Below are 23903 nucleotides of genomic sequence, written 5' to 3' on the forward strand. Positions count from 1 at the left end.
TTCCTCTCCCGTTCCAAACTGAGTTGTTCTGTGTCATCCCACAGCTCTGCAGAAAAGACTGTGGCAACCACAGCCGTGCTATTAAAAAGATTTCACTACTTGCTACATCATCGGATATTTATTTTAAAAACATACTAAATATTAAAACAGATGGAGAAGGTGATCTGCATCCCAATAAACCTGCTCTTTGGTTCCCAGGTGTCCCTGCCCTCTCTGATCCATGCCTGTGACAGTCACACAAGGTGGGCAGTACTGAACTGATGCAAACTGTGTCTGTACAAGAGCTCTCCGGGCACATTTACAGACAGTTACCATGTTTGATTGTCAATGTTTGCTGTTACTTTGCAGAGCAGAAGCGCCTTAATTTTGCCTTCGTTTAAAATCCCCTGAACATGGAGAGAACCAATGCCAGCGAATACTGCTGGAGCCGATTTCCCCTTCCTCTCTCCTTTTGCCTGGCCACTGCAGACTGAACGCTGTGGATGTGGTCAGGCACTCGCGTGCTTGTGGCTGCCTTTGAGCAAAGCCCTTGCAAGGATGACCCAGCCCAGGTGCAGGCCGTGTCCCCACCGTTCCTGCTGTGTTTGTGACTCAGATGACATGGAGGTGGGTGACCGCGGTGTCCGTGCCCAGGGGGTTCCTCGCTGTGCACTTGTACACGCCTGAATTGGAGGGTCGGGGGTTCTGCAGGAGCAGAGTCCCCGTGGGGTGCAGCAGTTCACCCCCAGAGCCCCGGCCCTGGTGAGCTGTGGAGAGTACAGAGCGGTCAGGTAACTCCCAGGAAATCTCTGGTTTGGGGATCCCCAGCACGATGCAGTGGAGCTGAACGGCCGCCCCCGGCATGGTGTGGATGGCTGGGGGCGGCCTGCCCACGATCCGCGGGGCGTAGGCTGTGACCACCACGGGAACGGTGAGGGAGGAGTCCCCAGCGTCATTGCGGGCCCTGCACAGGTAGTTCCCGGTGTCCTGCGCCGAGGCAGCCCGGATGAGCAGCGTGCCGTTCTCCAGCAGCAGGAACCGCCCGCTGAGCTGCGGCCGCTCCAGCACCCGGCCCCCGGGCAGGGTCCACTCCACCCTGGGCCTGGGGCTGCCCTCGGCCATGCAGTGAAGGGACAGGGGCTCCCCGCTGACGCCCTTCACCAGCCCTGCAGGCTGGGTGAGGATGCTGGGCTTCTGGGCAACCTCCAGGAGCAGCAGCTTCTCTATGTAGCCCACCTGGTTGCGGGCGGAGCAGCGGTAGCGCCCGGCATGGTGCCTCTCGGGGTTGTGGATTGTCAGGGTCCCGTTGCCTCCCGTGAAAAACTGGGGTGTCTTGATGCTGCTGGGGAACCAAGTGCCATTGGGCAGCATCCAGCTTATATCCGGGGGAGGGTTGCCATCCACCGAACAGTTCAGCGTGATACTTTTGCCGGGTTTTACTATTATTTTTTCGTTGAAAGGGTTTTTGAACATTGGTCTCCGTAGCATCTCTGTGACTTCCAGCTGCACCACCAGCACAGACTCTCCCCCATTGTTCCGTGCAACACAGATAAAATCCCCTGTGTCTGAGGGCCTGATGTTCCGAATCTCAAGTGTCCCGTTTTTGTGCACAGCAATCCTGCTCCCGTGATATGGGGCTGTCAGGAAAATGTTATCAGGCATGATCCACATGATCTGAGGAGGAGGTGTCCCTTCCGCCCGGCAGTCGATGTGTTTCTTCGAGTGCCTCACTGCCATCACCTTCATGACAGTTTTGTTCCTGTGTAAGCCATTTATGATGGGGGGCCTGGCAGCCACATCCAGCTGGTACAGTTTGGTGGCATCCCCGCCGGGGTTCCGGGCCAGGCACAGGTACTGCCCGGCATCCAGCGGGCCGGCGTGGCCGATGGACAGCGAGCCGTTGGCATGCAGGGAGAGCCGGCCTGAGGATGAGGAGATCACCTCACCGGAGGGCAGAAGCCAGGAGATCTGTGCCCTGGGCTCTCCAGCAGCCTCACAGTCCAGCAGGGCTGCGTCTCCAGCGGTCACGGTAACGTGTGTCCTGTAATTGTGCTTTATCTGAGGGGCTGCCACAACGACCATGACGTGGATCTTCATCTCATCCCTCCCCAGGGTGTTTTGGGCATAGCAGGTGTAGTCTCCTCCTTCTGCCACCCCAGCTTTGTTGAGGTGCAGGGTGCCATTGTGGAAGAGGACATACCTGCGAGCCCTGTGCCCGCTGTCGTCCGCCAGCATCGCGTTGTTCACCACGGTCCCGTCGGGCAGGCCCCAGGATATCTCTGGTGTGGGCGACCCTGAGGCCTTGCAGTCCACTCTGAAATCCTTCCCATAGGGCACCAGCTTCTTGAACTGCTGCTTGTGGTCGATCTTGGCTGGTTTCATTGTGATGCTGACTTTCATCAGTATCAGATCATCCCCCATTCTGTTCCTGGCCACGCACAGATAATCACCTGCATCCTTTTCTGTGACTGCCTCAATAGCCAGGGATCCATTGGGGTAGACGTGGATCCGACTTCCCATTCTGTTGTGGGGAGAGAGAGAGGAAAAGAATTATGGGAACAAGTGCTGGGGGTGAATACTGAGCACAGGAAGGGACTGAATGTGTTAATAGCACGATACAACACAGAAACCCTTTCCAAAGGCACTGTGCCCATGACCCTGCCCACCCAGTGTGTCCTACCCTGATGTCACTGTCACTTTTGGTGTTGTGGGGATGTGAGCAGTGCTGACTCTGCTGGGAACACCCTGATTGGGGCTGTCTCTCCTAAGGAGGAGGTGAAGTGTAACTGTGGGAGGGGGTGTGGGGACTCCCCCAACCGCAGATGTGGCAGGGATGAAAGAAACCCCTCCCTCCTGGGCCCTGCTTCACAAATCTGGTAGCAGTGACTTCCCCTCCTCTAAGCGGACAGCAGTCAGCCAGTGCATCGTGACAGCAGTTACTTTAATTCAAATGTGACTTGTACCTCTTTTGAGACCTCACCCACTTATGGCATTTGATGTGATCCGTTATTAGGTCTGTTATTAGATGTAGATGCCATTAGAACAGAAGTTTCAGCGCTGTTAAATACTTAATAATTGGTTTAGTTCACAGTGGTTTAGTGCTGTAGTAGGCTCTTACGTGAGCACCAGAGGAGACAGTGTTTGAAGCTCCAAAGAGGTGGAGGAAAAAAAGGGTCATACCTGTGCCACTGGTCCACAACGGCCTTGGAGGGCAGCCTCCAGATTATCCTGGGCTTGGGCTCCCCACTTGCTGTACAGTTCAGAAGCAGCCTCTCCCCAAAATTCAGCCGGGTCAGCTCCTGAGAGGCGCTGGCTATTTTCGGCAGGGTGTCCCTACGCTGCACGACGAGGCTGACCACCCTCCTGTCGGAGCCCGTGGAGCTGGTGGCGATGCACTCGTAGCTGCCGCTGTCGGAGGGCGCCGCGCCGCCCAGGAGCAGGGTCCCGTTGGGGAACACGAGCAGCCCCGGGCGCACCCTCTGCAGCGGCCTGACCGCCGTGCCGTCCGGGAGCACCCAGTGCACGCTGGGCTCGGGCTTCCCCTGCACCGTGCAGGGCAGCGCCAGGCTGTCCCCCGCCAGCCCCGCCACGCTCTGTCTCTTCTCCTCCAGGACCGTGGGAGGGGCCGCCACCACCTGCAGCTTCACGGCCAGCGAGTCGCTGCCCGCCGGGTTCTCGGCGAGGCACGTGTAGAGGCCCCGGTCGTACAGGGACACCGCCCGGATGAGCAGCGTGCCGTCCGGCCCCACGCCGGCCCTGCCGCCGCCCGCGGAGGAGCGGGACACGCGGGTGCCGTTGGGCAGGATCCAGGAGATGCTGGGAGCGGGGCTGCCCCGGGCCCGGCACGGCAGCGCCGCGGTGCCCCCGGAGAGCGCGGTCAGCGGGCGGCCGCCGGCGATGCGGGGCGGCTCCGCCAGCACGGCCAGGGTGACCAGGAGCCGGGCCACGCCGAGCGGGCTGGCCGCCGTGCACAGGTACTGCCCGCGGTGCTGGAGCCCTGCCCGGGGGATGGACAGAGTCCCGTTGGGCAGCACTGCCCAGCTGCCGGCACCGCCGAGCCCCGCGGCATCGCGACCTGCGGGACAGGGACACAGCCGGTCACAGCCTGCCTCCGCCCTGTCCTCGGTCCCAAATACCCTGCCCTGCCCAAATAACCCACTGCCTCCTCCTTGTCCTCAGTCCCAAATACTCTGTCCTGCTCTGCTCGGCCCAAATAACCAAAACTGTCTCTTCCTTGTCCCCAGTCCCGAACACCCTGTCCTGCCCAAAAAACCAAGACAGCAACGATAAACCAGAAAGAAATCAGAGAAATTTGCATATGGAATGACAAAGCTTCAAAGCAAGAATAAGGCTGAATCTCCAGCAGAGATGAAGTTTGGATAAAGCAGACGGGGCTTTGCAAACCAGACCTGGCACGGCTGTAACTCGTTTTGAGTGGTTTTTACCACATTTTTCTTTTCACTTGTCTCACTGCTCTGGAATAGCAGGTAATGTATAATAAATACTGAACTCTTCCCACAATAAGCAAGGAATCATAATTAAACATAGATTTGATTTTTTTAAATCATTTCACTAAAGAGCTGTTCCAGAACCAACACTAAGATGCTCCAGTGAGTCTCTGTCACTGGTTCCACGTTTACCTTTTCCTAATATTTCACGCTACTCTGAAATGAAGCAGTGCTTGACTTGGCACACAGAAGAGATGCCAAATTACAGGACTAATGGAAGGTAAATTCTAGAGAGGTTTATCAAGCTCACCTGATGGTATCTTGGTCCACTCTACTGTTGGAGGGGGGTTCCCAGTAGCTTCACAAGGAATAAGAGCATCCGAATTTGCCAGCACAGTGAAAGCAGCCAGATTCCCTCCAGCTATTTTGGGCTTTGAAAAATGGTTTCTGCTTGCAGAACCTGAGGTGATGGCATTGGGAACGGTGGTGGTGTCTCGATCCTGTCGCCGTTCAGACCAGGCACTGACAGAGCTGTGCTTGTCCCTTCCCCAGGGAACTGGGATTTGTGGTGACTGCAGTGTGCTGCCCCTCTCCGTGCCCTCGGGAGGTGGCCTGGGCTGGAGCCGGCCGTGCCCCCGAGGGGGTGAGGGGGCTCTCGGGGTGGCTGCAGGCAGGGCTGGGGTCCGGGCTGGCCCAGGGGTGGGGTGCGGGGTGCTGATCTCTCTATCAGGAGCAGTGACTGCAGCCGGAGCACTCGGCACGGCCCTGGCTGCGGGGGTGGGCTGTGCTGCCGGCTTTTCCTGGACAGCTCCCGCCCCCAGCTCCAGGCAGGGTTTTTCCCATGCCGTGGCAGTGGCTGGGATGGGCTGAGCAGGTCCTGGCCCTGGCGTGGCACTGACTGCAGCAGGTCGGGCACGTGTGGCACCGGGGGGCTCCTCCGGCCATGGTGAGGTTTGGGGGCCCGTGGTGGGGGTCTGGGCAGGGCCAGCAGCTGCTGATGTGGCCAGCTGGGGGTTCCCCTGTGTCACTGGTGTGGTTTGGAGCGCCCTGCTGGGGCCCTGAGCAGTCACACTGCCAGGCAGGGGCGTTGCTGACTGGGTGCTCCTCCAGGTGCCCGGGGTGGCTGACATCTGTGTGGCTGCCCTGGGGCTGTGCTGGGCTGCCTCGGGGCTCTCAGGGGTCCCCAGTGCTGCTGTGTTGGTCCTGGACACTGCACTGGTGCTCCCCGGGAGAGGTTTTGCAGGTGCAAGGCTCGGAGGCACAGCTGGTGGTGTGAGAGCTGCCACAGAGGGGGTGGCTGTGCTGGCTGCAGGGGTGGCTGCAGTGCTGTGGGCTGCAGCCACACGCTGTGGGGCAGGTGCTTTAGGTCTCTTCCTCCTCTGACCTCTTCTTCCTCCCACTCTGAGCATTTTACTTTTGGTGACTCTGGTGTCGGTTTGAGGAGTATTAACAAGTGCAACTGTTGGCTTCAAACCCACGACATCCAACCCGCTGGCTGCAGTGGTGGCAGTGTCCTTTGCAGTGACAGGTGTGACTGTGGTAGCAGCTTTTTGCCTTGCACTGTGTTTCTTTTCCTCTTCCCTGAGGAATGCTGTGTTTGGGTGGGTACCCACGGGGTGCTCCAGTGGCATATTCCTGGTGGAGGGGGGAGGCTGGGGTGCTTCGGGGCTAAAGGGATTGATGGAACTGCTGAAGTTATTTAAGGCTGGCACATTTGATACATGGCTCCCATTCAGCTGAACACCTGTAGATGCAGCTGTACTTCCTCTGGCAGAGCCTGGCGTCCCAAAACTGTATCGGTGCCCTTTCATACTTGGGATCTGTCCTGGTCTAACAATTCGTCTCCGACCAGGAATCTTCCTCCGTCTTCCACGGCGCTGCTGGAGCTGGGGTGGGTGAGTTGTAACGTCCTGGATAACCTGAATTTGCTGATGAGTAGCCAAAGTCGAGGCCAGTGGTGGATTAGGGGTTCCTCCTTTCTGAGTAAAATAAATTAGGCCAAATTCAGAGCTTGGTGCATTGACTGTCACCACAGGGACCTGGTGATCTGTTTTGGTGGAAACACTCTCAACAGGCTCAGTAAAAATATGTAACTTGTCTGCTGTGTTTTGGGGAGTTACAGCCTTGCTGGTGCCTGGAGCTTCTGTTGTGGGTGCCATGGTTGCAGGCTTTAGATGTTGGTCATTTCTTTCCCCAGAATATATTGACTTTTGCCCAGCAGGGAAGAGTGTGGGTGTTCCACTTGGTACAGTTGATTGTTTCACCCGATTTGCTGATATTTGACTCAAATCATATCTTTCCCATGACTCTGTAGGTTTTGGAGGAGTTTGCAGCCTTTTGCTGGCAGGTGCCACAGGGGGAGGAGGAGGTGAGGGCAGGGGAGTTAATGGCTCTGTGAGCAGGAGGGAGGTGTTCCAGGCAGGGCTGGGATTCGTGGTCTCCTCAGGCCCTGCAGTGATCCTGAGTTCTGTTGCTCTCCCCAGAGCAGGTACTGGGGATCTCCCTGTCGCTGGTATCATGAATTCCTCTTCTGGAGAGATGAGATCACCAGACGTCTCCTCCTCATCCTCGGGTGCCTCTGAGAGCTTATGGACTTGAATGGGTGGTTCTGTTGCAACTTCTCCTCGCTTGTCTGTCACTGTCAAGTTCCTCTTCGTTTTCTCCAGCAAGGCTGCCCAGCGCTGTGGATCGGCTCTCCTGCCTGAGGAAACAAACTGTCTCCTGTGTCCCCGGAGCCGTCTGCCTGCTCTGTCTCTGTAGGGCCAGTGAGGCATTTTCCCGTGGCTGTTCCTCTGGCGTGAGCTCTGCGTGCCCTGGCCGCTGGCTGCGGGGGCAGCAGACTCCCCGTGAGCTGTCAGGGTGGCTGGGGTGGCTGAGGGATGTCTCTGTGCTGCAGCAGAGCGCAGCAGCTCGTTGCCGGAGCCCTCCTCCCACTCTCCCGGAGCTCCGTGCTTTTCCTTCGGAGTAGTTTCATCCTGTCTCACCAGCACCTGGAAAGCCAAAAGATCGACCCCGTACCGGTTGGCCACCACACATCGGAAGTAGCCCACATCTCTCTCCGTCACCCCCTGGATTCTCAAGGTGCCGTTGGCAAAAACGTGTTTGTTCCCTGCAGACCGACGGAGAACCGTGAGCTCAGGTAACACCCAGGTCACGGCAGGGTCCGGGGCGCCGGTGGCCGTGCAGGGGAGGTGTAGGGTGCTGCCCAGAGCAGCGGGCAGCGGGGCTCCGTTCACCCCGCCGTGCTCCACCAGAGGATCCAGCACGGTGATTCGGAATGTGAGCACGTCGGCGTCGTGGCTGTTGGCGCTGATGCAGTGGTAGAGCCCCGAGTCGAACACGTCCGCCGCCCTCAGCGCCAGCGCCCCGCCCGCGAGGACCAGGATCCGCCCGTCCTCGCTGATGTGCGGAGCCCGCACCTTGCTGCCGTCAGCCAGCACCCACTGCACGGCAGGGGCCGGCTCCCCGGCCGCCCGGCACCCCAGCTGCACCGAGCCCCCCACCAGCACGGTGTGCTCCGTCCGGGTGCTGTTGTCCCTGGCAATGCTGGCCCAGCCGTGTCTGCCCTGGGGTTTGTCGTCGCTGGGCACGGCGATGTGGCCGTCGGTGGAGTAGCGCAGGTGCAGCGTGCTGAGCGTGGTGGCCGTCCTGTCCAGCTGCAGGGACACCCTGCCCTGCAGCAGCCAGCCCGGCTCAGCCCTCAGCTCAGCCTCCACACTGGTGAAAAGTTCATCCTTCTCACTGTAGGTCTGCTTGTACCTGTAGCTAAGCAAAGGCACGTCGGTTGTCTGCACAGTTTGCTCCAGTTTCAAAGGAGAGCTGCTGTACAGTGCCAGGATGCTCCAGAGCTGCTGGATGTGCTCAGAATCGATACCACACACCAGGGATGCTGAGAAGGAGGCTTTGAGCACTGTGCTGGAGCCGTTTTTGTCAAATGAGATGGGAGACATTTCTGTAGGTTTCTGGACATTGCAAACCAAGTGGCCTCGATTTCCTGCTTGGTCAGTCATATTCAAAACCACAGATCCTATCGGAGATATCAAGTCCCTGGGAGACACAAAACTGAAATCCCCATCTTCCGGCACCATGAGGTCTCTGGATTTCAGGGAGTCATGGATGACTGGCTTAGAGCAGGTGAAAGATGCAGAAGGAAGATCCACCAAACTTTTCCCACTGTGATTTTTGGGACTAGCACAGACTGGGCATTGCTGGACACCAGAACTTCTCTCTTTTCTGCACTTTAAAACATCTGAAGGGAAGAAAAGTCCAGTAAACTTCTGTGCTACAAGTTTTAGTATTAAAAATGACATATAGCTACCAACAAGTGGTTCTTTTGAATAAAATAAAACCAAAGCTTGAAGTGACATGTGAATGGCAGCAGCAGAGGAAGTGCTAGAGACCCCTGAGTTCCTTGTTTTCTTTTTAAAGAATCAAGCGCAATGTGGCCCTTGCTCTTGCCAATCCTATAAAAGTTAGCTTGTTCCCTGTGGATTCTCCTGGAGCACAGAAGCTTTGGACTGGCCAAGGAAAATTCTCCATTAAGAAAAGCTGCACTTGGGAATGTGTTAAGAGCACTAGATTCATTTAATCAGAGTGGTACTAATCTCTTTATCAGGAAATTGAGTGCTATAAATCTCCTCATCCTGATTACACACACACCTACAGAAATCCTATCTTCTAGTCTTTGCTGGGAGAATAAAGAGATGAATAAAGGACAATTACCTGCATCAGGAAGAGTAAGATGTTACAAGAGGATCAAAGAGCAGAAAGAAAGCGTTCGGCTCACCTGGTCTCTCCTGTGCCCACTGTGCAAAGCCTTGCAGGCTGCAGTCACAGGACCAGGGGTTTCCATGGAGGTAAATGCTCTCGAGCTCGGACATGTAGGAAAACATTTCTTGTGGAAGTGAAGTCAGCGCATTGTCAGACAGAGAGATGTGCTTCAGGAAGGATATTCTGAATATCTGACTATAGCGCAGGGTGACAAAAGTGTCTGGATGCAGCTGCTGAAGTAAATTTCCATCCAGGTGCACCAACCTCAAGGAAGTGAGTCCATAGAAAACATTGGGATTCACAAATTCGATTTGATTGTGGTCCATATGCAGCCGTACCAAGCTGTTCAGGCCATAAAATACGTCCTGCTGAAGCCTTCTGATCTTGTTGTAACTCATTTTTAAGACCTGTTCAAGAAAAAGTAACAAATACATAATATTAAGCCATGCTAAAGTTACAGGACCCCTGATAAATGCTGTTCTGTGCAGTGAAAGTTCCTCACCAGACCAGGAATGCCAGGGAACTGGAGTTTCTTTAAAGAATCAAAGTGTTTATATGCAGTGTGATAAATTTCTGCACAGTTTGGCCTCTTTTCCACAAAGGCTACAAGGGACAAGATTGTACTGAAGGGAAACAGAAATCTCAGTGGACAACAACCCTCAAAAAGCCCTAAAGTTACTAACAAATTAACAATGGCATGTTTCCTTTTTCAGGCACAGTAGCTGGAGCTTTGCAATCTCTCCTCTGCAGAAAGAGAGTTTTAACTGCAGTTGCCTGCTCATATACAGCTGAGAGATATCTACCAATGAGTTTGTCATGCCCTTTACCCTGAACCTGAGTGCCTGCCTGGGAAGGAAAGACATTTCCCATTAGGATCCTGGATCTTGAAGGCTGTTGACTTCCATGTGCATAAGGTAAGAAACAGGAAGCCGAAACGCTGCAGAAGGCTGGTGTGTGGCTGCTCACCAGAATCACTGAAAGTTAAGTCATGAAAAAGAGTAACATTTAGGGTCATTTAGCTCTTACCTGCAGTGAATGTAAATCACTGAACACCTTCTCAGGGATCATGCTGATCTCATTGCTGTGCAGCATCAGTAACTCCAGTTTCTCCAGGCCAGCAAAGTCCGTGGGGCTGAGTTTTCTCAGGCTGTTGTAGCTGCACAGGACGGGTTTAGTCAGCCCCAGCTCACAGCTTTTACATCCAACCAACCCCAAACAAAAGAACCGCTCTTTGGGAACAGCTAAAGGTAGGGAGCCCTTCCCCTTGCCAAGAGGAAACAAAGTCACTCCTTCATGTCACTTTTCCAGGACAGTGTTCTGAATTCCCAGTGGATGGGGCGAGTAACAGCAAGCATGAAACACATCTGTCTGTCTTCAGTTCAATGAAAATTCCTTGTATATTTTCTGCATACACATATGGATGGTTCAAAGGTTGTGTGCATCTAAAGGGACACACACATCAGACAAATATTGCTGATTTGATTTAATTTGATTTGATTTGATTTGATTTGATTTGATTTAAGAGAGAGGACATTTGCTGGAAACTGCGTGAAGGGGCCAGACAAACCTGGGTATGAGCTATTCCCTGCTTCTTCAACACACAGACAGTGGAACCCCCATGGAGGCTGACATGGCCAGGCAAGTGAAATCTCCCTTGAACTGGGCAGATGAAAGCACAGCCCCTAACGCTGGGGGACATTTCAAGTGACAGAGTCACAGAACAGGCTGAGTCAGAAGGGACCCAGAAGGATCATCGAGTCCAGCCCTTAAGTGAGTGGCTCAAATGGGGATCTAAGCCCGACCTTGGTGTTACACCACAGCAACGTCTCTGGCGATTTTAATACACGTGCTCCTTTCCCAGCCCACTTTCTGAGCCCTGAACTATCCTTTCCTGGAAAGAAATCCATTTTAGACTTCTTCCAGGTTCCATGCTACGGACACAACATGTTCAGGTAATATAAAGGAAAGCCAAGCTCACAATTTTCTGAAGTTCTCACGTGACCTGTGCTAGATCCCCAAAATTTCCCCTTACTGTGGGTGGTCTTGGGCTTTGCTGGCTGTGGCTGCAGCTGCTGCCCAGCACTGCAGAGCATTAAACTCTCTAGACTTACCTATTGCTCGGGTTAATTTTTAGCCCCGAATCTGGCAGGTTAATTCATGCAGTGGCAAGCGTTGAAAGGCGAGCGGTGTGAGCGTTCAAAGCCCAGCTGCACGTACCCCAGGTTGATGCGCTGCACGTCGGGCGGGATGCGCGGCGGGACGGCGCTGAAGTAGCGGAAGGTGCAGTGGAGCTCGGCGGAGCCGTGGCAGGCGCAGGGCCGGGGACAGGCGCTGATGCCCGGCAGGGCGGCCAGGCAGGCGGCCAGGAGGGTCCCCAGCCAGCGGGGCCGGTCCCTGCGCGGGGCTCCCATCCTGCGGGGATCCTACGCTGCCATCCCCACGGCGGCGGCGGGCGGGCTCCTGCTGCGGGGGAGGCAGAACACACGGGCACTCACAGCCCCAGCCGAGCTGAGCCGCTCGCGTTTAAGCCAGAAGCCAAAAGGAAATCTTAACTTGAAAGAAAAACCAGCCCACGGACCAGCCCCCAAACTCTCGGGTTTCCCCTTAGACACGGATCCGTGTCATGACCTAAAGCGCTGTCGTTTGACAGCTGCCCCGCCGTGCCCCTGTCCGGCGCGATGTGCCGGGAGCTGCCGCTCCAGGAAAAGCTGGAATTCCGCGGGGAGCAGCCGGGGGAGCCGCAGCTGGTGCCCGCCGTGTCTCCCAGCCGCGGACCTGGCCCGGCTGTGCGGAGCGTTCCCGACTCCGCCGGCGGCTCATCCCCCGGAGGCGTCTCCACACGTCAGCTCCTTCCCCGCCAGGAACCATTCCAAGCAAAATTAACTCGTTTCGCATCCCTCGCACAAACCCTCGGCGCCTCCCCGGGACCGGCGGCGCGTTCCCACCTGCGCGTTCCACCTGCGGGGCCGGGCCCGGCAGGGACAAACCCGGCACCGACTCCTCCTGCCGCTCCCGGGCTCCCGCAGCCCCATCGGCACCGCTCGCTGCCAGGCGGGGAACGGGGGAAGCGCCCGCCGCCTCTCCCGGGGATGCTGCGGGACCGGCACCGCCGCTGGCCCCGCGGCCCCGCACGGGAAAAAACCCCGCACGGGAACCCCGAACAGGGACCCTGAACAGGGACCCCGAACAGAGATCCCGAACAGAGACCCCGCATCCCCCGGCCCGCCCCGCCGGGGCTCGGCTCCCTCGCAGACCAGTAGCTTTTGCTGTCCGGGGGGAGTTCGTCCCCAAAACCGGCCGCTGACACCTTCAGTTCGGTTTTGGAGGGACAAGATTCCTCTCGTAGACGGCGTCGGTCGGTGCTTCAGGTGCTTCTTTTCGGCTCAGAGGCGTCTGTAACAGGCGCAGACTCGACTGACAGCACCCTTCTGCTGAAAGTGTCGTTCCAGGGCAAACCTCCACCTAGGAAGAGTTCGACTGGAGGTGTAAAGGCAATACAAAACTTTAAGGATAAGATAAAGCCTCAAATACATTTTTAAAGGTTCTAAAATTGTTCAGATGAGTTCAAAATCAAATGTGAGCTGAGGGAGTTCAGGAGGGTTGGCAGGGATGGGGTGTCCTGTGTAAGCCAGTTAGAACTTTACTTGTGGAATTCACTGGTTGGTGTTTGTTACCATTCCAGGAGTTGCTCAGTGGAACATGAATGGTTTCACCTCGATTCAGCACGGGAGCTGGGGCCAGGAAACACTGACCCACTCGTGTGACTGCACTTTGGGTCTCAGTAAAAAGAACAATGCCTCAACTGAGCCCTGCACTAAGTCCTGAGGTGGCATTTTTAGGTGCTACCCTGAAAACAGGGAGAATCTCGACAGCTCATGCTGAATTCTGTTCCCCTGAGTGCTGGAGAGGGTGAGAAGGTTGCTGTCAGGTGCATTTTCTCCACCTTAACTGCACCTTACTGTCTGAAAAGCAAAGCATCAGTTGCTTTCGTTCAGTTCATCAAATTTTTTCTTCTGGATGACTGAGGTCAAGGCTTCTGGAGTGACACATTCCAATGCTGTGCTTCTGTGAGTTTAAACATGAGGTAAAAGACATTTTGAAATGATTTGTACCAGTCTCCATAATTAGTAGACACGGTAGACAAGGAACTGAAGTCACATCTGAGAACGTTTTCCAAAATCACATATCTGAAAATCCGCATTAAAATAAAAACAAATGTTTTAAATGTACGTGGGCTTTGTCAATATTTTAAGAACGGGGTTTTCATCTCAGGATATGCTGTCTGTTGTCATTAAGCTGCAGCTCTTGCTTCTGAGAGGCAGAGCATTAAATTACAAGAGATACAAAGTTCTCCCTGTGGAAGGTGGCTGAGGAACATGTGGAATATTTTATGATAATGTGGCTGGGATTTCCCAGGGAGACACAATGGTTGTGCAAACCCGTGCTGAGCTCTCTGCTCTGCTGGCAATTCTGGCCCATGTCTGACTTTGGGACATTAGTTTAGCTGGAATTCATTACTAGGGAGAATGAAGGGAGCTTTTTGTTAAGTGAAACTATATTTTGGCAAGAAAGTGTGACTGAGGGTGAGCTCAGGGGTGTTGGAAAGAGGAAAGCTGAGTGAAGGAAGTGTTTGTGAACTGGACCTGCACAGCAAATTGTACGTATCAAACCTGGAGCACAATTCCAGCTCATTTCTCAGCAGTTCAGTTCCCAGTGTGCCTTTCTGTGGGATAACCTGGCCTGGTGTGAGCCAGGAGGGAAGGCAGAGCTGCTTCACAGCTTGTCCCTGGGGGTTTTGTGCTCCTGGGGGCATTGTGCCAATTCTCCTTAAAGGCCCTTTGCAAAATGTTTTCATGTTGTTCCTTCCCTTCTCAGCTTCTTGCTGGCCAAATTCTTTCAATGCCTCAGTGGGTTGCTGGATGCCTTGGAGAGGATGACATGACCCTCCGAGTGCCCTGTTGGGAATTTTCAAAACAACACACTTAGGTACAACTCTCCTGTGGCTCAAGGCCGCAGTCGGACACTTTATTTCCATTGTAATGAGCTGGACAAGCTCCCAGCAAAGCAACAATGGATTCTGGAGGCACGGTCAGTGTTTGGAGCTGCTGGTGTATCTGTGCAAATATTGATCTTGGGACAGTGAGCGCTGTCTGCGTGGGCAGTGGATGCTGCACTCCAGGAAACCAAGCAGCACATCAGAGGAATGTCTCCTGTAAAGGGGACTGGGTCACTGCTGCCTTCCTGTCCCCTCCTGTCCCCACAGCGCCCTGCAGCTCTGTGCCCCACATTCCTCTGTCCTCCCTCAGCTGGTGGGCTGGAGGCAATCCATCCTCTCCCGGCTGGCATGGGCTGCAGGTGATGTGCATACCAGGTGTGAAGGGGCAGGGACCCCCGGTGCTGCTGCTTTTGAACTCCATCCACACGGATGACCTGGGCTCTGTAAATCATCCACAGCACGAGCTCCTGCTGGGTGCATCCCATCCCAGCATGAGCAGCACTGCTGAGTGGAGAAAGGTCTGTATTTGCTTGTCTGAGGAGCTGGGACACCTTTCTCTTTCGCAGGGGCAGCTGTTGGAGGTGGGCATGAAGGGAGGGGCTGTCTGTCACTCCAGGTCAGAGGAAAAGCCTGTTTGACACCCGGTGTGCTGAGGAGGATCTGCTCTCCTCATCACTGGAGCAGATCCTCAGCCAGGGTCATTCCATGTTTGATCAGCAGTGACAGCTCCAGCAGTGGTTCCTGTGCTCTCCAGGAGATCTTTAATCTCCTGTCAGGCCACTCACAGCAGAGTCAGGCACCTGCAAATCCACTCCAGGCACTCCTGCCAGAGCACTTCTGCAGGTGCAGGCTGGATGCTTTCAACATCTATCTTAAACATCAGCTGGAGTGGTTTTTTCATGGTTTGAATTGAAAAAGCAGCTCTGAATCAGATCTTGGAGGTCTTTGTCTTGGTCTCTGGAGTTATTTTGGGATGGTGATTGATCAGGCACGTTCCTGTTTCCTGCTGGCCACTACACATCATGGATTTCCATCCACAGAAAAAGGCAGCAAGGTTACAAATCTATAGCCCCATAACCTATAGGCCTGATGCAGTGGTGGAAGGAAAATGTTCTGCAGTTCATTAACAAGAGCCTGAACACCTCTCAGCCTACTGAAAGCAAACCAAAAGCTTATCTTTGCTGCACAATTTTTGCTTGTCCTGGAATAACAATTTGTCATCTGCTGAAGATGGCCCCGCACACTGGTCTTTAATTCAGGTTTTAAATTTTTGAAAAAACGAACAGAACACCCCAACAAAAAAACCCTGACCAGTCCTCACCCTCACCCAGAGAAGCCAACAGACCCCTCTGGGTAAAGGAGATGAGGAATGGCTGTTCATTCCCAAGTCACGGGTCAGAGTGTGTTCCTGAATTATGTTTCATATCCCAGTGACAATTAAACAATTTCAAAGCAGAGTCCAGGTGTCAGCTGCAGCCCTTCCCCTGCCCACCTGATTAGTGCAGCTCAGTCTGGCAGCAGTTCTGACCAGCCAGGGAGCTGCATCATTTTCAGGTGCCAGGAGGGTGAGGTGCAGGTGCTGCCAGGCACAAACCTTTGGGACTGTTGAAGGCAGGCACAGGTCAGCCCCTGTTTGGCTGGGGCAAGTGTTCTCTGCTGTGACTTAGCCCCTTTCAACCTTGTGACTGAAAACCAGCAGTAGCAGGGTGTGGGAAGCCTCGTGAATGTAGGAATTGCTGCCTGAGTCTTTAAAAGTCAAGGTCAAGACTAGAAAATGCGAGTTCTTCTGGGCTGAACTGTGGGGAGAAGGGAAGCAAAGATGCCTGTCCTGCAGGTAAGGATGCCTGGATGCTACCCTGAGGCCTTCATGTTGGCAACACAGGCAGTAAGAGTGCTTTTTACCCAGTAAATGTAGTAAGAGTGTCTTTTACCTAGTAAATGTGCTTTACTTGCTGAACTTGCCATGATGGGTCACATGGAATTGGACTGCACTCTCCTGAGTAAGTTTAACTTGCATTAGAAGACTTTCCTCATAAAATTTTGCCAGCAAAGAGTGAATGTGTGGTTTCTGGGGCAGTGTGTGCTACATGAACGCTGGGTTTGTGGAGGACTGGTGCTGATAAGCTGATGAAGGCAGAGGGGATGGTCACTTGCTGGGCCATTTTAAAATCTTTGGCTCTAAGTGATGGAAGGGTTTTTTCTCTGGAATGGCATGTGAAGAATTGTTTGGGAGGAGAAGGCACGTGAAAGCGTGATATGGATTAAAAGGTAAAAAGTGGAGAATTCGAACTCGTCATTTTCTCCTTTTTCTCCATTTGTGTGTTCATCAGAGTAATTCTCCACCTCTTCCAAGTAGCTGTGAATATCTAGTTAAAAATCCTGTCAAAATTGTAATTCTCCTAATTGAAACAATGAGATCATAGCTGGATAATGATCTCCCACTGTCTCTTCTGCTACTTTTGTCTTAACGGTATTTTCCTAAGGCTTCTTTAATGGCTCACAGGGGCTGCTGTTGGCTTTCCAAAGCTCTGGCAGTGGCTGTGTCCCATGGCAAATGTAGCACTCAGGAGATGCTCTGCTTTGAGCTGTGGATGCCACAGCTTTAAGCCACACTAAAGCTGTGGTGTCAGTTATTAGACTTAATAAGTTTATTTGTGTTCTGGTTTAAAGTGGATCACCACAGGCAAAATCAAGATCTAGTCAAAAAACCACAAACATCTCCAGATGAGGTTTCTGCAATCTGTGTTGGCTCATTATGCTGCAGCATTGGGTAGGATTGTGCAGTTTCTTTCTCTGTGTTCTGCAAAGTCGTTGTCCAGGTTGTGTTTAACCTCATCCTTGTGCAGAGAAGTATCTGAACTGTCCCACAAAGTGCATTTTTAAAAATGGATGTTTCCAAGGGCAATGCTAAAAGTGTCTGAAATCTGCTGAAGCGTACGAAGAAGTTCACTGTGGCAGGTGACATGATTTGAAGGCCTCACGTCTCAAGCAGAGGTGACCTGGGTGACATGAGGGGGATGAGCAGGAGCAGCTCTGCTGAGCTGGAGTGACCACCGGTGGCATTCCCAATAAACCCAGCACAGTGCTGGCCAAAGGCCTGGGCTACTGCCTGACTGATTACAAAGAGAAGGGGTAATTTTGAATTAATTATGTCACTAAAGGCATTTCTAGGCCATTTTGAGCTTTATCTTGGTGTGGTGGCTCTGAGCTATGGATGCACTGGTAATGGCATGGATCCAGGTCCCCTGGGCCCAGAGGTTCCTCCAAACTTGTTTTTATCAGTGAGGTGAATTTGCCTCCAACTCCAGGAACCCAGAGTCCAGTCTGACACACCAAAGAGGTTTATTTCCATTTGTCACAGCATTTATTTACCTGGGGAATGCCTTTTGGTGCCTGGCATTGCCCTGTCAGGAGTGGAGCAGGGCCCTGCCCAGCACTGGGCTGCCAGCCTGAACCCTGCCCAGGGCTCTGGCTCCCTGTGTGGTGTTTTTGGGATCAGGGGATGGGGAGGCAATGGGAATGCTGGGCTGGATGGGGGAGCCTGGGCACCCCTCAGCAGGGCTGGACAGAACCAAAGCTTTCTGTCAGGGCAGTGTGAAGCAAGAAGGGGCTGCTGAGGGGCAGAGCATTTCCTCACAGCTTCCCTGGGGCTGCTCTCATGTTCATTTGTTTTGGAAAGAGTGTTTGAGGCTCTGCTGTGTGTTGGTTTGTGCCGGAGCTGCCGGTTGGATCAAATGTCCTTTCCATTACTGAACATAATAAACTCCCCTGGGATAATGCTGCAAACTATTCCAAAACACCCTTTTCTTCCATGAAAGCCTCCTATGGAATATCCAGCTGCTGTGCTGGAAGCCCAGAAATCTGATGCTTTGGTACATATCAAAATACAATAAACCTCCATTTATTCGCCCTACATCTTACTCCAGTTTCTTGTCTCCCTGTTGCTGTTGGCACAACCCTTACTGCAAATTCCATCCCTTTGGGGAGCAGGGGAAGGGGCAGTGTGCCAGGTGCCAGGCTGGGGCAGCACTGTGCTCCTCACCTGGCATTTCCAGGGCAGGGAATGCTGCAGGGTCCCCTGGGACGCCTGGGCCAGCAGGGATCCTCTGGCCCTGGGATTTGGGATCCCTTGCATCCAGCCCAGCGTGATCTGGTTTTATTTATCCTGTGAGGGATGTGGGATAGAGAGCACTTGGAAGCAACTCGACAGCCACTAAAATAAATGTTCTTTTCTGTTTATTCCTTGGCTTGCATCCGGAAATCGAATGTGCTGAATTAGGAATCTCAAACTTCGACTGTCTTACTGAGTCTTTAATAGAACACAGGTCAAGCCCAAAAGCATGACTGACTTCTGTTGCTGCTCTAGGAAAAGTCATTGATTTTAGGGAGGCTGTGGGTGCAACACATTGCTGCTGTAGGTACAGTACATCACTGCTGTGCAAAAAACCTTTGCTTTCATCAGGACATGGCAACGACTCTGGTTTTGAATGGTTGGATCTAGCAACAGGAAATAATCACATCAATAAAGACTTTAATGCTGGTCTTGGTTAAAACTACAGCGAGCTGGGAATGCAGGCTGAGAGCTTTCTGTTTAAAGCTGGTAAGTCTCTGCTAAAAACTGGTCAATTTTCCACAACAGTCAGCTAAATGCTGCGGGTTTTTTTACATAAAGAAAGTTGTTGAATCAAGCTGAATGGAATGTGTCCTTAATTCTTTCAGCAGTTCTGGAGCCACACGTACAGCAGCTCTGTTCACAAACCCCAGCAACGCTGTTCTTCTTCCTACAACATTTGCCTCAATTTCCTGTTTTCCAGCATTTTTTTGATGTGAAGAGAAAAATGACTTTTTTCCTCCACGCTGTCCCAGGGCTGAAGGTGCTTGTCGATGTGTGTGCAGAAGTGATTTCCCAAGGTGCTGCTGCTGTGGTTATGAGCAGAGCCCTGTGGCCAGGAGCCGGTCCAGATCAGCCCAGCTGGTTTGTCCTGCTCAATCGTCCCTGCCAGCCCCGAGCCAGCGGCGACATGTGCAATTAAAGAGTTTTTAAACCTCTGCCAGCATGTTAATACAGCCTTGTTCATGTGCAAAGCACTTGGAAAACGACTCTAAACACCGGGTTTATCTGCAGCAACTGTTGCAGTTAATCACAGAAGATTTTCATCCGGGTTTGCAAACATCCTGCCCGGTTTTTGCTTTGTTTCATAGCAGAGGATGGGGCAGTGGTCACCTGCTGGAAGGAGTGAGGGGCTGGGTGGCTCTAGGGCAGCGTCCTGCCCCTCCTGCTCTGCTCTCTGTGCCTGCGCTCCCCCGGCGTGTCCCTGGAGCAGCTCAGCCCAGTGATGGAAAGGTTTGCTGGCAGCAGCCCCCAGGCAATGCTGACCCTTCCTCTTCCTCATTCGAGCCCGTGCCCCTCAGGGCAGCCGAGGAAGGTCCCAGCCACTGCCAACAGATGGAGGAGCCTAAAGCTGTACCTGGGCAAAAGTTCTGGTTTTCCAGCATTTGGATGAAATGTAGCCTTTCCTTTTCTAGAAAGGGGCTTTCAGAATTCCTCTTTGACTGTGAGAATGAAAAAGGACAGCTTGGCTCCTTTCCTTTTCTAAAAGACTCAGCTCATTTCTGAGCCCTTCCTGGAAAAACATTTTGTGGTGCTGGAATTAGCCAAGACCAGAGTGGCTGCCTGGGAGTACTTAGCTGTAAATTCACATGCTCTTGGCCTCTGGTTTGCTTTATCTCCTGCGTGTTTAGCAGAGAGCCTTTGGCTTTGTTCTGGTTTTGCTGACAATGTGAGGTCCAAAGAGCTTTCCTGAGAAGGGTGTTACAGTCCTGACACTACCACCGTGTGTGTTGGGCAGAGCCGGCAGCTTCTGCGCCCCACTGATCCTGTGGTGGCAGGATGTGTGAGGGAAAATAAGATTTCATTCCAGTTTAGTGCTTGTGTCAGTCCCAGAGCAGTACCGGAGAGCTGTGAGTTCCCACTGGGAGCTGCAATTCCCGTGGTGGGGAATGAGGGGCAGGGTGGGGGGGCTCAGGGGCAGGGTGGGGAGCTGCTGCAGCCCCCAGCCCTTGGCAGGGCTCAGACAGCCCTGGGGTGACAGGTGGACCCTCCTGCCCTCGCCTTCAGCTGCTCTCCCGTGTCTGTGTGTGCTCGTGGGGCTGGAGGTTTGCACACCCCACCAGCGCCTCACCAGGAACATCCCTGGGCTCCTGCTGCTGCCCAAGCAGTGGGAAATGCCTCTCAGGGGAGGTGGATGAGCTCTGGCAGGGATGATGAGGCTGCCGCGCTGTGCCAGGCTCCCAGCTCAGGCTGCTCCCAGGCAGGCAGATTCCAAGGGGCTGCTCCGACCCAGGAGCACTCTGCTCCCTCTGTCCATCTCCGATGTTAAAAGAATAGGAAACATCTGGCAGAGAGGCCACGTAGCTCAAATCTTTTAAGTGCAGATGCTTTGGAGCGCTGTGTACAAATATGGAGCTGGAGTTTTCTTTGTTGTTGAAGCATCTGACACTTTCCCCCGTGCTGAGCCTCTGCTCCACCTGGCATTCCTCTGTGGATGGTCCCCTGCTGGCTTTTCCCTTTCCCCTGGCAAAACTGGTTCAAACATAAACCAAGCTGAGTGCCACAGGGCTCCCTCTGCTCCTGCTGGCAAGTTTTCCCTTGTGACTACGTGTAGAAAATACCTGGTTGGTTGTGTATGAGCTGGATTTAACTTCTAGGTCGTGGTAAGCAACGATGAGGGGCCAAATTCTGATCCAGTGAGGACATGGGTAAACTCCCACTGATTTCCAAGGACTGAATTGGCTGCAGAGGGCTGGGTTTTGCAAATCCAAGTGCCTCTGACAAACACATTTGGCTCACTTTCTGCCAGCACTCCGTTATTTTTCCCCAGTTCAGATGTTTATGTGAGTGCCTGCTGGCTCCAGAGGCTGAATGTGTCTGGATATATTTGAGGGTATAAATGAAACTAAACATGTCTAGCAAATGCCATCAGCACTACTCAGCTGGAGGAGCCCTACAGAGCTGCTGTACCCTCGTCTCCCAGCTCTGCTCCTCTGGTTTCTCCTGGCTGGGAGGATGCAGGTTTCTGGTAAGAGTTCCCACAGTTGCCACCTCCCAGAGCTGCACAAGGGCCTGAACCCCCCTGGCCTGGGGTCCCAGGTGAGCCTGAAATGGCAACCAGGTTGTTGTAATGGCACTGAAATTCATGGTGGGCAGAAATGCTCAGAGACAAACCCCTCTTATGTCATATGCATAAATGACTTTTGAAGCATGAGAAGTACTGGATTAGTGGCACGTGTCTGTAATAAGCAGTGCAAAACAAATTTGGGGCCAGAACCTTTCCTGCAGGTCCTGCAGTGCAGTACTGAGCCAGTGTGGTTTGTTTATCCTGACAGTGAGATAAGCAACTGTTGTGGTTTAAGCCCCAGCCAAAACCAGCACAGCAGCCTGTGTGCAACAGTTTTACAAGTCAATTCTGTATATTAAAAAGACAATAAAATTTATCTCTATGGCTGTGAGAGCAGCAGTCACCTCAGTGCTTCCAGCAGCAGGAATGTGGGAGTGACATGGTGGGAAAACACAAAACCAGGCAGGTGTTCAGGGAGCTGCCTGGATGAGCAAAACCCTGACGTGTGTGTGACTGCCAGAGCAGCCTCTGACACGGGGCACACAGCTGAGAGGGGTTTGTGCCCAAACTTCACAAATCTGCTCCTTCCATGGTGTGGTCAGCAGTCTGGTGCTGCCCAGAGGGAATGTTTTACCTTCGTTACACAGGGGATGCTCAGTCTTCATTCCCTTTCTGGCCTGGCTTGACAGGGGATGTGGAGGTTTTCTCTGTCCTTCTGGATGTACACAGTGTTCTTTGCTATTTTCTATCCGCCAGGGTTATGAGCTGTAATTCCATGTTAAAACCAAAGCACTGCATGGAAACAGCAGTCAGCAGGGAGTCCAGGAATGCTGGATGTGACACACTTCCACAGTTGTTAAGCCATGGCACTGAGCAGTTTGGCTCATTGATGCTTCCTTGGATATCCAATGCTATCCTGGTTTTTCTTTGTAGCTCCCTGGGGGTTTTTTGTGGTCACTGCCACAGGTGCAGCATTCTGGGAATGCAGTGAGCATCAGGGGCCCCCTGCATGGGTATCTCCTGGGGCTCTGTCCATGCCCTTCTGCCCTCCCCTTGCACTGTGCAGGTAAAGCCCAGAATACCCCTGGAAGTTTTTCCTTCCTGGGCTGGTGGGAGCAGATGGAAGGAGGGAGCCTTTTCTACCTGCAACAACAGGCTGTGTTTAAATTGTTCATGGGTGTCATTAGGAGGCTGGGAGACATTTCCAGGTGTAGTTTTTGAAATCCTTTTATTTCAAGGCCAAGACAAGGCAGAGAGCCTGGATAACATGTCTAACTCATGGCTCATTCCCAGACACAGAGATTTCCTTGGCTTGGGCAGCTCACTGGGATCCACCTCTCATTTCTGACTTCTGAGGGTCTGACCACGGGAAGTGCTGGCCTTCCTGAGCTCCCACAGGTGATGAGGAAGGTGATGAGGAAGGGTCAGACACCAGGGCTGGGTCTCCTGGTCTGCGGAAGGAGCAGAGACCATCTCCCCTCCCTGCAGGAGCCAGGCTGGGGCAGCTGGGCTGGGTCCCTGCCTGGGGCTCCTCTCCCTGCCTGGGCACTGGGAGATGGATGGGGAATTCAGCCGCGTTTTCCCTGAGGCTGCTGCTGCTCCAGTTCCCTCCTGGAGCATCGGTGCTGGCCTGTGAACACCTCTGGGACAAACTGCCTCTGGCAGCCAAAGCCAGGGTTTGTTTCTAGCCAGAAAGAATGCAGTCCATGGAAAAACCATAAAAGTTTCTGGTTGTGGCAGGATTACAGCAGGGCTGACAGTGAAAGTTCCTGCTTGGAGCAGGATTACAGCAGGAATGAAATTTCTCAGGAACTCAGAGTTTCCCCTCAAACACAGACTTAGATAATTTTATATTTGCCTCTTCGTGGCTCAGAGTCAACCTCCTCCCGAAGCTGATTTTTCTGTTTTGTAGAGGCTAAATCTTCTGTAATGCGTTTTATAATTTTAAAAGTATCCTTTTTGTTGTAAAATTGTCGCCCTTCCTTGTGTCCTGCTGCCTGGGTGGGCATGCAGCTCCTGCTCCCACAGCACCCCGGGAAGCCAGAGTTGCAGACTGGGGATGACTGGATGTTATGGCTCAATCTAATGCCACGAGGAGGTTGCCAAGGCCACCAGGCTAGGATGGGCTGGGGCAAGAAACACTGGCTGTTGAATGCTGGGATGGTTTAAAGAGATGGGGCTGTGGGTTTTCACTCTGACACCATCCACATACTGAGGCTGTTTCCACGAAGTTTTGATCGACCCTTTTGGCCAGTCCTTGGTCAAACCCCAGCAGAAATCTCAGTCCTGTTAATATACTAATTGTTTTCCTCGGCTCTGCTGGTTATTGGCAAAGGCTGTGGATTCTCTTGCAGCTTTTTAATGATTTCACAGGCGAGAAAAAAAATGATGGGATGCGCTTTCCAAAGTGCTTTTGTAAGTGATGGGGCTACAGAGGGAGACTTGCCAGGGAGTCTGCAGGCAGCAGCACTCAGGTTTGCCTTTGTCCCCCGGGCTGTGCAAAGCCGTGAGTCACTTTCCATCCCTGCCTTCACCTTCCCACAGGCAAAACACGGTCTTGGAGCTGATTTCATATTTAGAGAAGTGGTTTGA

At 53.2% G+C, this 23903-nt stretch overlaps 1 protein-coding gene and 1 long non-coding RNA gene across 4 annotated transcripts; one reads left to right on the forward strand and one right to left on the reverse strand.

The window, feature by feature from the left end:
* Positions 1–591: 591 nt before the first annotated feature.
* On the reverse strand, positions 592–11608 carry IGSF10 (immunoglobulin superfamily member 10). 2 transcript variants are annotated; one of them, XM_066193895.1, is made up of 7 exons: positions 11415–11608; positions 10224–10353; positions 9214–9604; positions 5755–8676; positions 4738–5706; positions 3160–4054; positions 592–2500 (listed from the first exon to the last, which is right to left on the reverse strand). In XM_066193895.1, the coding sequence occupies exons 1-7, from the start codon at positions 11606–11608 to the stop codon at positions 592–594; spliced, it is 7410 nt and encodes a 2469-aa protein (XP_066049992.1). The 2 variants fall into 2 exon arrangements, with proteins under 2 accessions (XP_066049992.1, XP_066049991.1); XM_066193894.1 differs by having other exon boundaries at positions 4738–8676.
* Positions 11609–15782: 4174 nt separating this feature from the next.
* LOC136295393 (uncharacterized) lies at positions 15783–20143 on the forward strand. Of its 2 annotated transcripts, none has more exons than XR_010722652.1 (3): positions 15783–16027; positions 18473–18793; positions 18913–20143. It is a non-coding gene; the product is annotated as an uncharacterized lncRNA (long non-coding RNA). The 2 variants fall into 2 exon arrangements; XR_010722653.1 differs by having other exon boundaries at positions 18656–18793.
* The last annotated feature ends 3760 nt before the right edge of the window (positions 20144–23903 follow it).

The sequence above is a fragment of the Chamaea fasciata genome, unplaced genomic scaffold, assembly GCF_029207755.1.
Source record: "Chamaea fasciata isolate MVZ Bird 193981 ecotype frontalis unplaced genomic scaffold, bChaFas1.0.hap1 SCAF_11, whole genome shotgun sequence".
Taxonomy (NCBI): Eukaryota; Metazoa; Chordata; class Aves; order Passeriformes; family Sylviidae; genus Chamaea; species Chamaea fasciata.